Source organism: Diadema antillarum, unplaced genomic scaffold, assembly GCF_040938485.1.
Source record: "Diadema antillarum isolate AM-2024a unplaced genomic scaffold, OU_Dant_1.0 seq00001294_RagTag, whole genome shotgun sequence".
In the NCBI taxonomy this organism is placed as follows: domain Eukaryota; kingdom Metazoa; phylum Echinodermata; class Echinoidea; order Diadematoida; family Diadematidae; genus Diadema; species Diadema antillarum.
In genome coordinates this window covers 253619-269201 of record NW_027272073.1, presented here as the reverse complement: position 1 = coordinate 269201, position 15583 = coordinate 253619, and the positions used below count along the sequence as shown (strand labels likewise).

The window sequence follows — 15583 nt, the reverse complement described above, 5'->3', positions numbered from 1 at the left end:
ACGTCCGTGAGCTATATGCGAACCTCCGTGATGAAAACTATGCTATATTTGTTGGGTTATAGAGACTGCCTGGATCAGATACATCTTAAAAAGGTATGTTATTATTTGGGAGTAAGGATTAAAGTATAGGATAGTGAAATAACAGGTCAAAATATTGAGTTTCTGTAAATTGGGCGTTAAGTGGAGAAAGTGCTTAGCGGAAGAGCAATATTTCAACAGAAATGACGAATTTGGTTGAATCATCAGTTGTCTACAATTACGTACAGGCTAAGAGTAGAAACTTAATATTCTGCCAACACATACACATGTCCTTTTAGATATTTCGTTCCGATTTTTAACTGAATCAGATCGTTGCAAACTATGTTAAATCGTATTCAAATGTATATGCAGTGTGCCTACTATTCCTCACGGACGTTCGCTGCTCTGGACGTGGTAAACTTCCGCGGTGAATAAAAACTTGTTCCTCTGAAAAAATCATAGTATAATTGGGTTCATATCAAAGCTTGAGTTATACTCTTTAAGGTAAGATAAATGATTTGGAGAATTTCCTACTTTTTAAATTTTGCCTTGTTTTGGCTCAATTGTAGGCCTACATCGTTCAAAATTCTGACCCATAATCTTGCAGAGACTCGTCCACAAAGTTCTACGTCACCAACTGTCTTGCTGCCCTCTAGTGGTTGGTGGACCTCGCAAAACATGTAACTTCCTCATCGCTTGCTCTTAAATTTTGCTTAAATTTGGCTGAAATTTGCACTAATTAATTTAACAAGTCAAGGATTTGAATAAGAATCACTTTGATGAAGGTATTAGTTCATTTCAAACCTACAGAGATTGGATTAAGATGAAATAATGCATAATACATTAGTGTCCATATGCAGTAAACGATGCTGGATAGAGTGCAGTGGTCTGAAATTTAGTTATAAATCAGATTGGCTGAGATAAAAGAGCTATTGTGCCTGTTTGTGAAATAATCGATTCAAGGGATCTATTGATGTCCCCATAATTAGAAACAAGATCCCAAGAGAGCTAGCCACTCACAAATATCACAATCAATATACTTTAATAAGATTTCCCTGTTGAAGGCCCCTTCTCCACATTTTATTGAGAGTGATGGGGGTGAAGGAGGATCTCCCTCAGTTTTGAGGGCAACATGCGTCATACTATGTTCTTCGCTCGCAAAGGTATCAACATACAATATTTCATAATGTTTTCATTTTATATACAGTACCTCATCTCTAAGTACATCATCTCTAAGCGTTTTACAGCTTTACCGAAGTTTGCGAACGTGCAAAGGTCATTTCAGAGATTTCTGCCATTCACTCATTAACGTCAAAATGGAGAGAATCCTCGGGCAGGTTCCATCAAGAATGTGAAGTTATGGGTTGCACGCCTAATGGAACGTACACGTGAAATTGATTCATCAACATTGTTTGACAATTAAGCACATCCTCTTTATAATGATTAGAAAGATGGTACATGAATACTTCAGCCACAACCTTTTCATGTTTAGAAGTCTGTGGTGCAGGATCATTGTAGACATGCACTAACTGTGAACTGGCTTATTGATACTCCAGTAACTAGATTCATTACAATTCCTGCACTTGCAAAATCCACCTTTCCAACTCTTTGGGGAGCATGCTGGCCAGAAATTCATCTTTGAGACGGACAAATACCAAATCGGGTGCGAAATTCGAATTCCGAAAATTGAATACTGTAGACTCATTGTAATGACGTCATCGGGGTTAAAAAACTGAGAAATTGAATTTAGAGCGCAGGGGACTGTGTGGTATTTCTATACCTACAGACGCTATCACATATCTAATGATGATAACAGTAACGACAGTATGATTAATACAGAGTGTAGCTGCTAGTTATTGCTACTGTCTATTTATGCTGCAATGTATACCCGGGCTTCTTTGGTTGGCTCTTTCTTGATGCACGCCACTCTTCCGCTTTCCACTTCCATTCACTCGTCCTACATCAGTCATCATCATCTCGATCATCACATACGCCCTACTGATGCTCTGTACCCACACTCTGCTCTAGCTGGTACGGTACTCACATCACGCACACAAACTTGCGACGAATCACAATCAATTACGAAGGCAAAAAAAAAAAAAAAAAATTGTTGCATTGGCGTAACCCGCCCGACCCTAAAAATTCCGCCGACCCCATGTTTTTTTATTATTTTTTTTTTGCTATCGATATCAAATATCTTGTTGATTGCGATCGCGATCGCACAAACCCGGAAGTGGAAACGGCTCTGGGGATATCGGATGTACGAGGGAGAGATCTAGCGCCTCGCATAAGCCTTCCTTGATCAGTACGTCATCTGTTTCCAACACGGACACGTACTCTAACAAGATTTATTCAGTGTATACGTAGCATTCAGACTGCGATGTATTGTGCACAGTTTTGCCATAGGTTTCTTGTGTGGAGAACTTACACGAGTCTGTATATGTGGGACTGTAATAGAGATCGCCGTGTGCCATGAAAAGATCGTACATATGGGTCAATTTGCATCTATCTTTCTAAGTGAAAATAGTAAAATATGTGATAGTGAAAACATTCAGGATAGGGATTTCAACATCTTTAAATTCTGTGAAGGGGTATAATTCCAGTAATATCGGCCTCATAAATGATTTGTAGAATAGATGAACACAGCACATTCGGTGCAGCAGTTGTAACTGTTTACTGAGCTGATCGAGACACGAGTTTTACACGTAAAATGCAGGTAGCAAAAAAAAAAAAAAAAAAAAAAAAAAAAAAAATCCGCCCGACCGACCCTATTTGAAAATCTCATGTTACGCCAATGTAACAATTTTTTTTTTTTTTTTTTTTTTTGGGGGGGGGGGGGGGGGGGGGGGGGCCTAAGTACCGGTACGTGTACTGTGTGGTCCACTGTGACTGTGTTCTTTATTAATGCATCGTATACCTATGTCTCTCTAACAATGTTACACTTGACTTGGACACTTGAGTTGAGACACGAGCATCAATCCCTGACAATGATGTTGATGTTGACACGATGAAATTCTCCACTGCCTGCATCAACCTGATGTTTTACGTCCTTACTTGTTATCGAACAGAAAAGGTGGAAAAGTGGAAAAGAAGAAGAAGTAGGTTGAAAGATTGTGTGCCTCCCCCGGGTACGTCACAATCACAGCATCCCTCACCCGTTTCTGTTAGCTAAGTCCTCCCTTCTGTTTCTACGTACTGCCTATCATATGCGTTTCTAAGATCCGACCACCCCCCCCCCCCCCCCCCCCAAGGTGGCACTATTCCTGTTAAATCTGCAGTAACACAGAGAATAATTAGGACGAATGGACCGGGCTATTAAGTTACATTGATGGACTAGTAATGGTAATAATTATCGATGGTAACAATGATGATTAGAAATGTAATTATTAGATTCACGGCCAAAAGTGTCATTACCGATATCAACTTTTCACATTAACCACATAATGCAACGACCTGTGACAGAGTCAGGAGGAATTAACTGAAGGGGGAGGGGCGGAAAGAAACTTAATCTGACTAGAGGCGATGAAGCATTCTTTTCAATCAAAGAAAGAAGCATATTGCTTTGAACGCTAAAACAGGAGGACCTCATTCAACTTCTCATTGAATTCTTGCAAAAGGTATTTCTGACATAGTGTGTGATTGGTAGGACATGTTCCCTCAAATCACACTATTCGCAAGAGATTCAGAATTTTTGATGACTGTAATAACACAAGAGCGTAGATGGCAGATAGTATCGTGGGGTTGAACCGCATGCAAACATTGCACTGTAACTTCTTTTTTTCTTCAGAATACTGCGAAAGTAATAAGACTATAATGTCATGGCAGAGGCTGTCATACACTCTAAAAATATTGGGTGAATTTAGTTGGGTAATTGTTGGTTGGTAAAAAAAAAGAGAAAAAAATCATAATTCTTGGCAATTATCCTCCGATTGAGCTTTAACCATATTCTAACTGGGCTATTTGAGACCAAGTTTTTACGGGGGGGGGGGTCAATTTGATCCCCCCCCCCCTTTCAGATCTCGGCCGCCGATCGCGCCATCGCCGCATAATTTTGCCTGAACGTAGAGCCGGATGTCAACTACAAGATTGCATGGTCATACAAAGAAAAAAAAATGATTTTCTATTTTTAGTAAATTAATAATGCAAACTACGCATGAAATCATATTTTCACCTATAACTCCATTAAAAAGACTGAATGATTGCTAAATTTTTGTGTAAGCTTTCCTCAAGACACATTGCACAATTTTCTTGTAAAAAATAGCACATAAAAATCAGTTTCGTTTGTTTTCTATTGTTTTGTTAATTTCTTATGTATTCCTCTGATTTTCGACCTTTTGTTTTCTATTATGCTTTTTAGCCAAAACTTGTTGCAGGCACTTTTTCAAGCTTATCTACGTTAAAATTGATTAATTTCAATTGTTAAAAGTTGAAATAATCTAATTTGTATCAGCTTAACCAAAAAACACTCTTTGCATTGGATTTGCTCACGATATCATGAATTTGAGCTGTTTTCGGTTTGACATGCATACGCAAAACATTACGTAACTTCAGAACGGTGTATAATACCGGACATCGCAAATTTGGTCTCAAAATATGCGGGAGACTTAAAAAAAAAGTCATGAAACAACGCGGCAAAATCTTTGCGCGTTGCGGAATCGCGGCGCGAAATGTAGAGGAGGGGGGTGAAATTGACCCCCCCCCCCTCCCAGTTAGAATAGGGTTAAGGTGATCAAACCAACATGGGCGATTATTTTTACTTAAATATTAGGCGAGTATTTCCCCAACAGAATTGGTGATGGAGAGTTGGGTACTTTTTGCCCCACTGTTGTGTAAGTGACGCATTCCCTTTGCGTGTTGGGTAATTTTTGTAGGGCAACTGGCAAATTTGTCATACAAATTTGTCAGACAAAACGCTTCATGAAATGCCCCCAGGTCATCGTGATTGAAAGGTCAGGGTATGTGTAGACGACACTGGTGACACTTGTCATCCTTTCCTTCCAGCATGAGGGAGAGTTATCGAGTACCAGTGAAGGAGGGTGGACTTCCTTAGCCTATGCTTGGAAGGCTTGCCAAAGAAGGCTACCTTGAACATAGCTTTGGCAACATGGTTGCTAATGTGGAAGGCATAGGCCTGATGGTAATCATGTTAAGGTTGGGGCAAAATCTCTAGAAGGTGAAGTACTTCTCTATTGTCTTGAGATGGGTCAGTACTCGGTTGATGAGACGTTAGGACAAGATCATGTGCATGAGCAAACTTCCTGAAAGGAGTGGAGTTAGTTTACAGCCACTGTGGAGGAGGCCATCATTCAGAGGCAGCACTTTACAGATCTCAAAGGCTCCCTTGACATCATATGCAAACACATTCACTCCGAGAAAACTGGTGTTTAAATCAATCTAGCTCGAGAACAGTGAAGCCTTTCACCTACCATGACTGCATTTAGACAACAATGTCAGAGTGCCTATTGTCAGATAGCTCTGTGGAAGAATGCTGGTAAGTTTGGGCTTTGGATCTTCTGTATTAGGAGTGCTCAAGCTATAGTCCCCATTGATCACCTGCATTATGCTAACATTGGTAAATATTTCATAATTAAGCAATTCATCACTGAAGGAAAGGTGTGAGCAAAGTACTCATCTCCAGACACAAAAGTGTGTCAATTTTACAATGGCAAGCACAAAATTGAAATTACCTGATGTTATTTTGAGCATTTTGAGTGAAAACATGTGCCTACTTATGAGATCAAATCTGTTTCAGTGGGAGTAACTAGGCGTTTCCAAAAGTCGTGTGGGGTGAGACAGACTTTTTTCCTTATGGAAGTATCAATGCTCCTGACGACGACTCACTCTTTCATTCAAAAAGCTGAACAATCATGTATTTATGTATTTATTTTATTTGATATTAACCATGATGTGAGCTCAGCATGAACCATTTCCCAATTCTATGTGCCGAAGTCTAGGGAATGTGTAATAGGTGATATGCTGTTTATAGTCGTAAGAACATTGTTTGCTATGTTTCCAGTTTCTCAAATTTGTCAGATGTGTAGCTGTATATTATGCTTTCACTGTCTCTGGTGCTGTGTAAATACGCAGTCCCGAAACTTTCACTTCAAGAAGTTTATAAGCTGCTTCAAGAAGTTAAAGTAACGAATTTCATCATACTTCTGCAGGATATATTTGTTGAAGTTTGATAAAACCTCATGGGGATGATTTGTAGATTTGGAGATAGTTATTCGTAAATTCCATTTGATATAGTGAAAGCATCCGTTTGATACTTTGGCTTCAAAAAGTTATTTTTTCCCCTTTCGAACAACATGGTGCAGTTCACCAATCGCATTCTTCTCTTAAATCAAATCTTAGAAATATTCAACAATGAATGGAACATTAACTGTCGAATTCTTTTAATGAAAGACCAGTTCCAGTGTTATGAAATAACACAAATTTGGATGTTGATGAAAATGTTATTCTTTTTTTTTTCAAATACGATTTTTTTTTTCAAATACGAAACGGCTTCCAAAATAGTTGCGTTTATCAACTCTTCGCGAACACGATAACTGGCCTGTCACTGCACAGCTGCATTGCGAAATTCTACCCGAGGAGGAGAGGTCATACTAAGGCATGCATTGTTCGTAATTGCAGTACAATACTACAAAGCCGTTTCAAAACAGCTTTGCGTTTATCAACTTCACGAAGGCTTTTACAAACAGGTTTCTGAAAACCTGTTTAGGAAACCTGTTTGGAAAGCCACAAATTTGCAGCTTTCGAAAAGGCTTTCCGAAAGGGCTTTCAAAACAGCTTTGCGTTTATCAACTCGTAAAAATTCCTTGAAAGCTGTTTAGAAAACCTGTTTCTGCCGAGGAAAGGAGTTGATAAACGCACCCGCAGCCTTACTCGAAATCAACTTTCGTGCGCTACAGCGATAAAAGGCCAGCTCGTGGTGACAGCGACGATGTATTTATAAGAAAACGGATTGTCTTAGACCAAAAATTAAGTAATTAATCAAACAGCAATAATAACAACACTCGTTATACCAAAACTGTGGTGTCGTGATATTTCTTATGTTTATTATTCTTTTATTTCTTACGTATTCTATTGTTTTATGTTTATAACAATTGATTTCAACTTCAGATCAGATTTTGATAGCTGATAAAAGACTCTGCAAGGAAAGCAAAAGTAACACATTAGAATCTTGAAAAACCTCATTTATTTTACACATAAATACATACAACTACGTACGCTATTTGTGACTGACATGTGACTGCATAATGTTACGTGACACCAACCGCAGCTACAGGTATATACTCAATTTAGGTATCAAAAGATTCATGAATCTATAAAACAAAGTCATGAAACCTCAGAATGAGATCTTATAAATTCTGGAATTTATCACAAATTTCCGGGGACCATAATGGCCCACCAGTCTTTTTAGGGTTTAGTTTGAGTGAATTCGCATTAATTTGCATAATCAATGAATTTCAGAATTCTGTTTATAAGTTCGGAAGTTCCCACCAAGCTCTATCACAGAAACCAAACTGATTTTAAATACGCTGTGAAATGCAGATGTAGCATTTTTGTCCCCGCCGAACGAGTTCGAGCAGGGGACTATGAAACGGGCTCCGTACGTGTGTGTGTCCGTCCGTCCGTGTGTCCGTCCGTCCGTGTGTCCGTCCGTGTGTGCGTCCGTGTGTGATCAAAATCTTCAATTTGCTACTTCTCTGTCATTTATGAGCCAATTTTGATTCTGTTTGCTTTATATGATAGCACTACATGGGAGCTTTGAAACTTCTACACAGAATTTCAGTCGTGACCTTTGACCTTGACCTTTGACCTATATTGTACATTTTGCTACAAAATGCTACTCCTTCGCCATTTCTAACCCGATTTCGATTCCGTTTGCTTTATGTGATGGCACTAGGTGAGGGCTTCAAAACTTCTACACAGAATTTTGACCTTTGACTTCTTTGACCTTTGACCTTGATTTTTTGACCTATATTGTACATTTTGCTACAAAATGCTACTCCTTCGCCATTTCTAACCCGATTTTGATTCCGTTTGCTTTATGTGATGGCACTAGGTGAGGGCTTCAAAACTTCTACACAGAATTTTGACCTTTGACTTCTTTGACCTTTGACCTTGATTTTTTGACCTATATTGTACATTTTGCTACAAAATGCTACTCCTTCGCCATTTCTAACCCGATTTTGATTCCGTTTGCTTTATGTGATGGCACTAGGTGAGGGCTTCAACACTTCTACACAGAATTTTGACCTTTGACTTCTTTGACCTTTGACCTTGATTTTTTGACCTATATTGTACATTGGCTACAAAATGCTACTCCTTCGCCATTTCTAACCGGATTTCGATTCCGTTTGCTTTATGTGATGGCACTAGGTGAGGGCTACAAAACTTCTACACAGAATGTTGACCTTTGACTTCTCTGACCTTTGACCTTGATCTTTTGACCTATATAGTACATTTTGATACTAAATGCTACTTCCGGCGGGGACATATTTTACGCACCGCGTAATTTCTACTTTTCCTTGTTGTTAATTATGACGAAATTGTATAAATTTGCATTATTCATGAGACCTAATATATATTCCTCGGGATAGGTAGATATATTGGTATCACATTTCATACTTCTATATAATATTGGAATTTTTAGTTTGCAGAGTAATGATAAATTTATGATAAGCAATGATACTACAGGCAAAAGCTTTTGTGAAAATGACACAAAATAAAAGTAGTCCTTGGAAACTGCTGTATTTTCGATTCTTTCTATAATTTCTTTTGTTTGATGCCTACGTCATATAACAATAATGGAAATAATAAGAATACCATTTCATGGTAACTCACAACCATGATTAACTCACATTTTGGTCCTTCGGCATATTACAGCAAGGAAACCTCCAATTTCATCTATTAATATATTCCTAACAAAAGTTGGAACAGAAAAAAAACATGCCAAATCTGACGGACATGGTTGTAAGTTTACGGTTGCCATGGCAACCAGCAATATCGGACATAGCTAAATCATGTTTCAAATGTTTGCAATAAATTTTCAGGAAAGGTCACCAAATTTGGTTTAAAATCGGGTAAAGGGCGTAGGAGTGGCAAATGAAAATACGGTATCAGGGGGTACATCGTGCCTCCTTGGGCTTTACATAGGGTTAAGCATTTGAGTATATGAATATAAGAACGACCCAAGTCCAATTTTTGGCCAAATTCAGTTTGACATGGGAAATTGTAGCTTATGCATGGACTCATCTTGTGTATAAATAATAAATCCTAATTACCCCCGGAAGTGCCTGAAATAAATGAGTTAAATCTTATATGAATGTAAGAATGAAGGACTTGGGTCATTCTTACATTCATATTATAGCGCCCTCTCTCGTCCTTCTCTCATCTCTATAGCAGAATATCATGTATATGAATCAAAGAACGACCCAAGTCCATATGAATCAAAGAACGACCCAAGTCCATCACACAAAATGGCCTCTCCACAATTAATGTTAATGTTAATTGTCATAATAATATATGTTCTAATTTGTATATACAATGTTGCCTTCCCATCACAGTTAAATACAGTAGAATATTATTGGACAAACAAAAAAGCTGGACTTGGGTCGTTCTTATATTCATATACTCATTTGTAAGTCGTGAGACCGACTTAGAATCGTAAGTCGTGGGAACGACTTAGTAAGTCGAGGGAACGACTAAAGTAAGTGGAGGGTACGACTTTAAGTAAGTCGAGGAAACGACTTGGTAAGTCGGGGGAACGACTTAGGCTCCTTAAGTCGTGGGAACGACTTAGTACTCTCTAAAGAAAAATCGAGTGAAAATATTCACTCTTGAAGGAGTGAATAAAAAAGAGTGAATTTAGAGTGAAATTGGAGTGACTTTTGTGTGAAAATGTTCATTTTCACTCGTTTTAAAGTGACCTCAGAGATCACTCCAAAATCTTCGAGTGATCCTAAAATCTTCGAGTGATTCCTGAGGTCATTTCAAAACATTTTGACTCAAAATTCACTCCAATTTCACTCGACATTTACTTTTTTTTGTATTCACTCTTTCATGAGTAAATATTTTCACTCGAACTTTTATAGAGAGTAAGTCGAGGGAACGACTTATCAATTCGTGGAAACGACTCAGTAGTCGAGGGAACGACTTAGTAAGTCGAGGGAACGACTTAGCAAGTTGTGGGAACGACTTAGCAAGTCGTGGGAACGACTTAGTAAGTCGAGGGGACGACGTAGGAAAAATATTTCTTGCCATGTCCCCCTAGGGGCTCCGTACACATCGGATAAATAGCAATGATTCTTTTTACTGTCCAACAAATTTGGTCTGTATATTGTCAGGAGGAAAGCGTCTTCCTCTTCTTTTTTTCCACATGTGTTTTAACATTTGACAATTGGGGAAAAAAATGATGCAAAACGTCATATGCTTTCTTTTGTAGTCATTACTACTATGTCCGACACGAAATAGATTGTCCTCCTTAATGACTGAAACTTAATCTCTGTCTTTTTTACTTCACTCCCTCTGGGAGTGGTGCATCCCGGAGAGAATCCATCTCCGTGCTATCTCAGGATGGAGATAGACCTTATTGCATGCCGTGGGCCTGAATGCTCAGCTTCGGAAGTTTGCTCTCTTGTGAAAGATGACCGTGCATGGAGTTGATGCAATGTCTTTCCTGTGGACGCTTCAGGGTCTTTACGCGTGGACTTCTTTGGCGATGCTTCCCAGGGTCCTGGAGAAGATTCTCAAGACGAGGCAGACCTATTTCTCATAGCCCCTTTTTGGCCTCCTAGACCATGGTTCCCTCTTCTGCTGAGCCTCCTGATTGGAGTCCCCTCTGAGCTCCCCTTTGAGCTCTGCCTGCTCGGCACGATCTCCTGGTGCAACCTCTCTCGTCTGTGATGTATCACGATGTCATGTTCCTTCATCTTTCTCTTTGGCCTCTCGAAGGCAACAAGGCGAAGAAAATAGCCTTTCTAAAAGAGCTGCGCAGTTCACGGCAGAGTCTCTCTGAGAGTCATCTCGATCTACTTACGATTCCAAACTCGAACATTTCAGGAAGTAGTGCCAGGTGCAATCTCATGATCCCATTACTGCCTCTCTAGGTCAGGTTGTGGATCTCTTGGTTGATCTCTTCGATAAAGGTCTTGCTCTGGCTACGATCTGGTCTTATAGGTCAGCTATCGTTCCTGCCACAAGGTCTTTGTCGATGGTAAGTTGATATCTACTTCTCCTTTCCTTACCGAATTATTACGATCATTCTTCTTGAAGAGACCGCCTGTAAGGTCCCCGCTTTCTGCGTGGAGCCCTCCCGCCTTTCTTAGGTCCCTTGCCAAGGCTCCTTTGAAATGATGGCCAAAGCTTCCCTTCGGAACCTTACGCTGCAGACCGTGTTTGTAATTGCCATTGCTTCAGACCATAGAGTCAGCTCTCAGCCGCGTGCTTAATGTCTCAATCTCTGGCATGTTCGTAGGGAACCTGCAGGGGTATGGATAATCCCCAGACTAGGCTCTCTCGCTAAAAATCAGACCGAGTCCTCGAAACCGGTAGAGATATTCCTTCTGAAACTTTCCTCGCTCTCTTTGATCCGAGGAGGACAAGACCTGGTGTCCTCTGCGAGCGGTAAAATGGTACATGGAAAAGACGAAACTCATGTGGGATTTGTTTTCATTGTTCGTCGCGACCGTGGTTCCGTTTGGCGCTGTTTCAGGGGCTACCATCTCCAGTTGGTTAGTTGACTGCATCAAGATGGCTGGCCCGGCGGCCATCTTTGCCGACTCGATTCGAGCCCATGACACGATAGCACTCAGCTCTTCGTGGGTGCTCTTTAATGGTACAGGGCTACAGGATATCCACAACGCGGCCAACTGGTCTAACCCAAGTTTCTTCATCTCCTTCTACATTAAGGATGTTCAAGCAAAGGAAGCTTCCTTTGGTAAAGCAGCCCTTCAAATGTCTGCTAAGTTCGTCTCCTTTCCTGACTCCGGTCCCCGGAGGTTCTCTCATAGCGCTCTTCGTCTCTCGTTTCGAAACCTCACTGTGCGTTAAACCGGTGTCTGTGCCATCCAGCACTAATTGAGAGATAAACAAAAGGTAAGATATTTCTAGTAGTATATTTTGATTATCCGAAGGTATACAATATCTTACACTATCTGAAACCACAGCATAACCTAAAATTTATTTTGACATGCAGGAAGCTCAGGTCCTTGTTTGCCGTGGCCCGTAGGAAAAAGCCTTCAATAATTTTCATCGACGAGGTGGACTCCCTCTGCAGCTCGAGAAGTGACAATGACAGTGAGAGTGCTCGACGCGTCAAGACAGAGATCCTCATACAGATGCAAGGTATGATTTGATGCTGATATCTTTATAGTTTCCCTGTTTTGTTTGTTTGTTTGATTGGTCATTGTTGTTGCTGTTGTTTTGGTTTTTTTTAGGGGGACGGGGAGAAGGGTGAGAGTGACATAAAGAGCATTAACTGTACATTCTTGTAGTATTTGTTAGCAACGGCGTAGCCAGGATTTGATCTTGGGGGTGGGGGTGGTTAGTCTGCGAGGGAGCGAAGCGACCGAGCCCGAGCGAGCGGAGCGAGCGAGGGGGGGGGGGAGGGTGTGGGATTGGCTTGTCCCCCCTCGCACGGTAAGAACTTTTTTGCATTTTGATGTTGTAAATGGTGCAATTTGATGCATGGTTTTTAGCGCGTTTTATCGAAGTGAAACAGTCCCACTTATTAAAGGTGGCAGTATATTTTGATGTAGATTATTATTGAACAATTTGCCTATAATAATTATGGTATGATTTAAATACACTTCTTGTATTCATTTTTTTCACTGAATATCGTGAACGCGACTGAACCCGAGCGAGCGGAGCGAGCGAGGGGGGAGGTTAGGGTGTGGGAGGGGGGTGTCCCCCCTCCCACGGTGAGAACTTTTTGCATTTTGATGTTGCAAATGGTGCAATTTGATGCATGTTTTTGAGCGTTTTATCGACGTGAAACTGTAACGCTTGTTTAAGGTAGCAGTATATTTTAATGTAGATTATTATTGAACAATTTACCTATAAAATTGTATAATTTAAATAATCTTCTTGTATTAATTCTTTTCACTGAATATCATGAACGCGACTGAACCCGAGCGAGCGGAGCGAGCGAAGGGGGATCGAGGGGAGGGTGTGGGAAGGGGGTGTCTCCTCTCCCACGTGAAAACTTTTTGCATTTTGATGTGGCAAATGATGCAATTTGATGCATGTTTTTGCGTGTTTTAACGAGTTGAAACAGTCCCACTTGTTTAAGGTTGCAGTATTATTTTAGTACAGATTATTATTGAACAGTTTACCTATAAAATGGTATCATTTAAATAATCTTCTTGTATTAATCCTTGCACTGAATATCATGAACACTGTTCAGCAATCAAACAGAAAAAGCATGCACACGAGGGTGTAGATGGGGGCATACTTCCCCTCCCACACGAAGGTGATTTTGCATTTTTGACCTGAAATTCAGCGATCTGGTGCAAATTTTTGGTACAATACTTTTTCATCGAAGTGTTAAAATCACGAAATTTAGCTCTTATTCCGAATGTGCACCATCTGTGTGTATGTATAAAGTCTAGTGAGGTACAGCTTAGGGGAAGGGGGATTCCCCCTCCCGCTCGCCGCTCGCGGAGCTTTTGTGTTTTTAGAATTGAAATAAAGCAATCTGGGTATAGCCATAGTCTACTTCAGGGCTTTTTACACTTGTAAATTTTTGCTTAGTCCGGTACCAACGGTGGGGCTAATGGGGGGGGGGGGGGTACTATCTGGCCCTGCAAAATAGCAGGGGTAGCACCGCAATTGCGGTGCCAAGCTAGTGAGTGTAAACAGAACGAAAAAATAATCCGGGGCTAAGCGACGGAGACGAAGTCCGACCCCCACTGACCAATCAGAAACGAGGTAATCAATTGCTGCCGGTGCGTGCGTGTACGTGTACAGTGCACAGCGTAATCATGAATATTCATGTGGTTTGGAAAGTATGCACTGTTAGAAAAAAATCAACAAGGTTGTTTAAAATTTTAAACAACCACAAGTTAACCGGTGAATCGCTCAACTGTTGTTTAAAAATTAAACAACACGTAGTTGTTTAAACTTTTAACCCTTTGTTGTTTAAAAATTCTAAACAACTGTTGTTTAAAAGAAATTTAAACAACTGGGTTGTTTAAAAAAGTTGTTTAAAAATTTAAACAACTGTTGTTTAAAAGTCATTTTATACAACTGGGTTGTTTAAAAAAAGTTGTTTAAAAGTCTAAACAACTGTTGTTTAAATGTAATTTTATACAACTGAGTTGTTTAAAAAAAGTTGTTTAAAACTCTAAACAACTGTTGTTTAAAAGTCATTTTATACAACCGGGTTGTTTAAAAGTAATTTTATACAACTGGGTTGTTTAAAGCAAATATTAAATATTCATGTTTAGAATTTAAACAGTTCTTAATCCCATATTACTGTACAACTCACTTGTATATAAGCACAATAACACAAATGTTTATTTTTTGGCCAATTATATATTTCAGCACATTTTCACTGTCTATATCACTGACAGCGTATCATTAGAAAACCTTCAATCGGTCAATCTGTCCATCGATGTGCAAACTTATTACAAATAACAAATTGAGCCAATCAAGAATTGTCTCATCCATTTTCAAAATATATACAGAGTAACAATTCTTCTTATACAGTTAACCTTTGATAACTCGAAGTTCTCGAGAACCGAGAAAAATGTGTCGACTTGCGCGGATTTAGTAAAAATATGCAGTTTGACTGCAGAGTAAAAATCACGAGCTTTTGTTATGCTTGAGTTAAGTGATTTCCCAGCTGAATTGACCTCGACTCATCTAAAGCTTAGTGTATTGTCAAATGTACATTTTGATTCCAACGCCATAAAAATGACATTTCACAATATTTCAACTAAACTGCAATGACAAATTGAATTTGATACATGCATAATTAAAGAATTAATTATTACGCATAACATGGATGTGTTCAGCTTGAGATTATCTATACCTGTGCCACAATGAATATTTTGTTGCTTCATTTCTCATATTGTGTGGGTGCATGGGGACCATCAGTTGCCCTCAGATGGGTCCAAAAGGGCTAACTGAATGAACAGTACACAGAGAATGTAATTTTTCAGAATGCTTTTACAGTCCAATGCACACCTCACAAACACATTATCCAGTTTTATAGTGATCATACCCTGACAAGACAAGATAAATCTTGAATGAGTCTTATTTCCTGGAATAATTATCTGATTTTCTTAGAACCACTGACTTTGTTCTTGAAGTGTTTGTCACTATTACATGCGCTTGGAAATCTCATAAGCGAAGCATAAGGGAATGGCCCTCTAAGGATTTGCTTTTCTGTCCCAATACTGTACTTTGTTGCCCCACTAAGAAAATATTACTGAAGGTATTGCACTACACAGCTTCTCTATTAACTAGATCATTTTTAACAATGTTCAATTTGATGTAACAGCATTTTGAATCATTTCAGTTGCAATGCTTTTGGGGAACATCTGCAATAGTAAGT

The 15583-nt window shown here is 39.6% G+C and overlaps 1 protein-coding gene across 1 annotated transcript in view; it reads left to right on the top strand.

The window, feature by feature from the left end:
• The window catches only part of LOC139708034 (vacuolar protein sorting-associated protein 4B-like), a 119766-nt gene that overhangs the window by 75805 nt on the left and 28378 nt on the right, over nucleotides 1–15583 (top strand). Inside the window, exon 7 of the mRNA XM_071620022.1 lies at nucleotides 12221–12369. Within this exon, the coding sequence (XP_071476123.1) occupies nucleotides 12221–12369 (149 nt within the window). The remainder of the gene's footprint in view (nucleotides 1–12220; nucleotides 12370–15583) is intronic.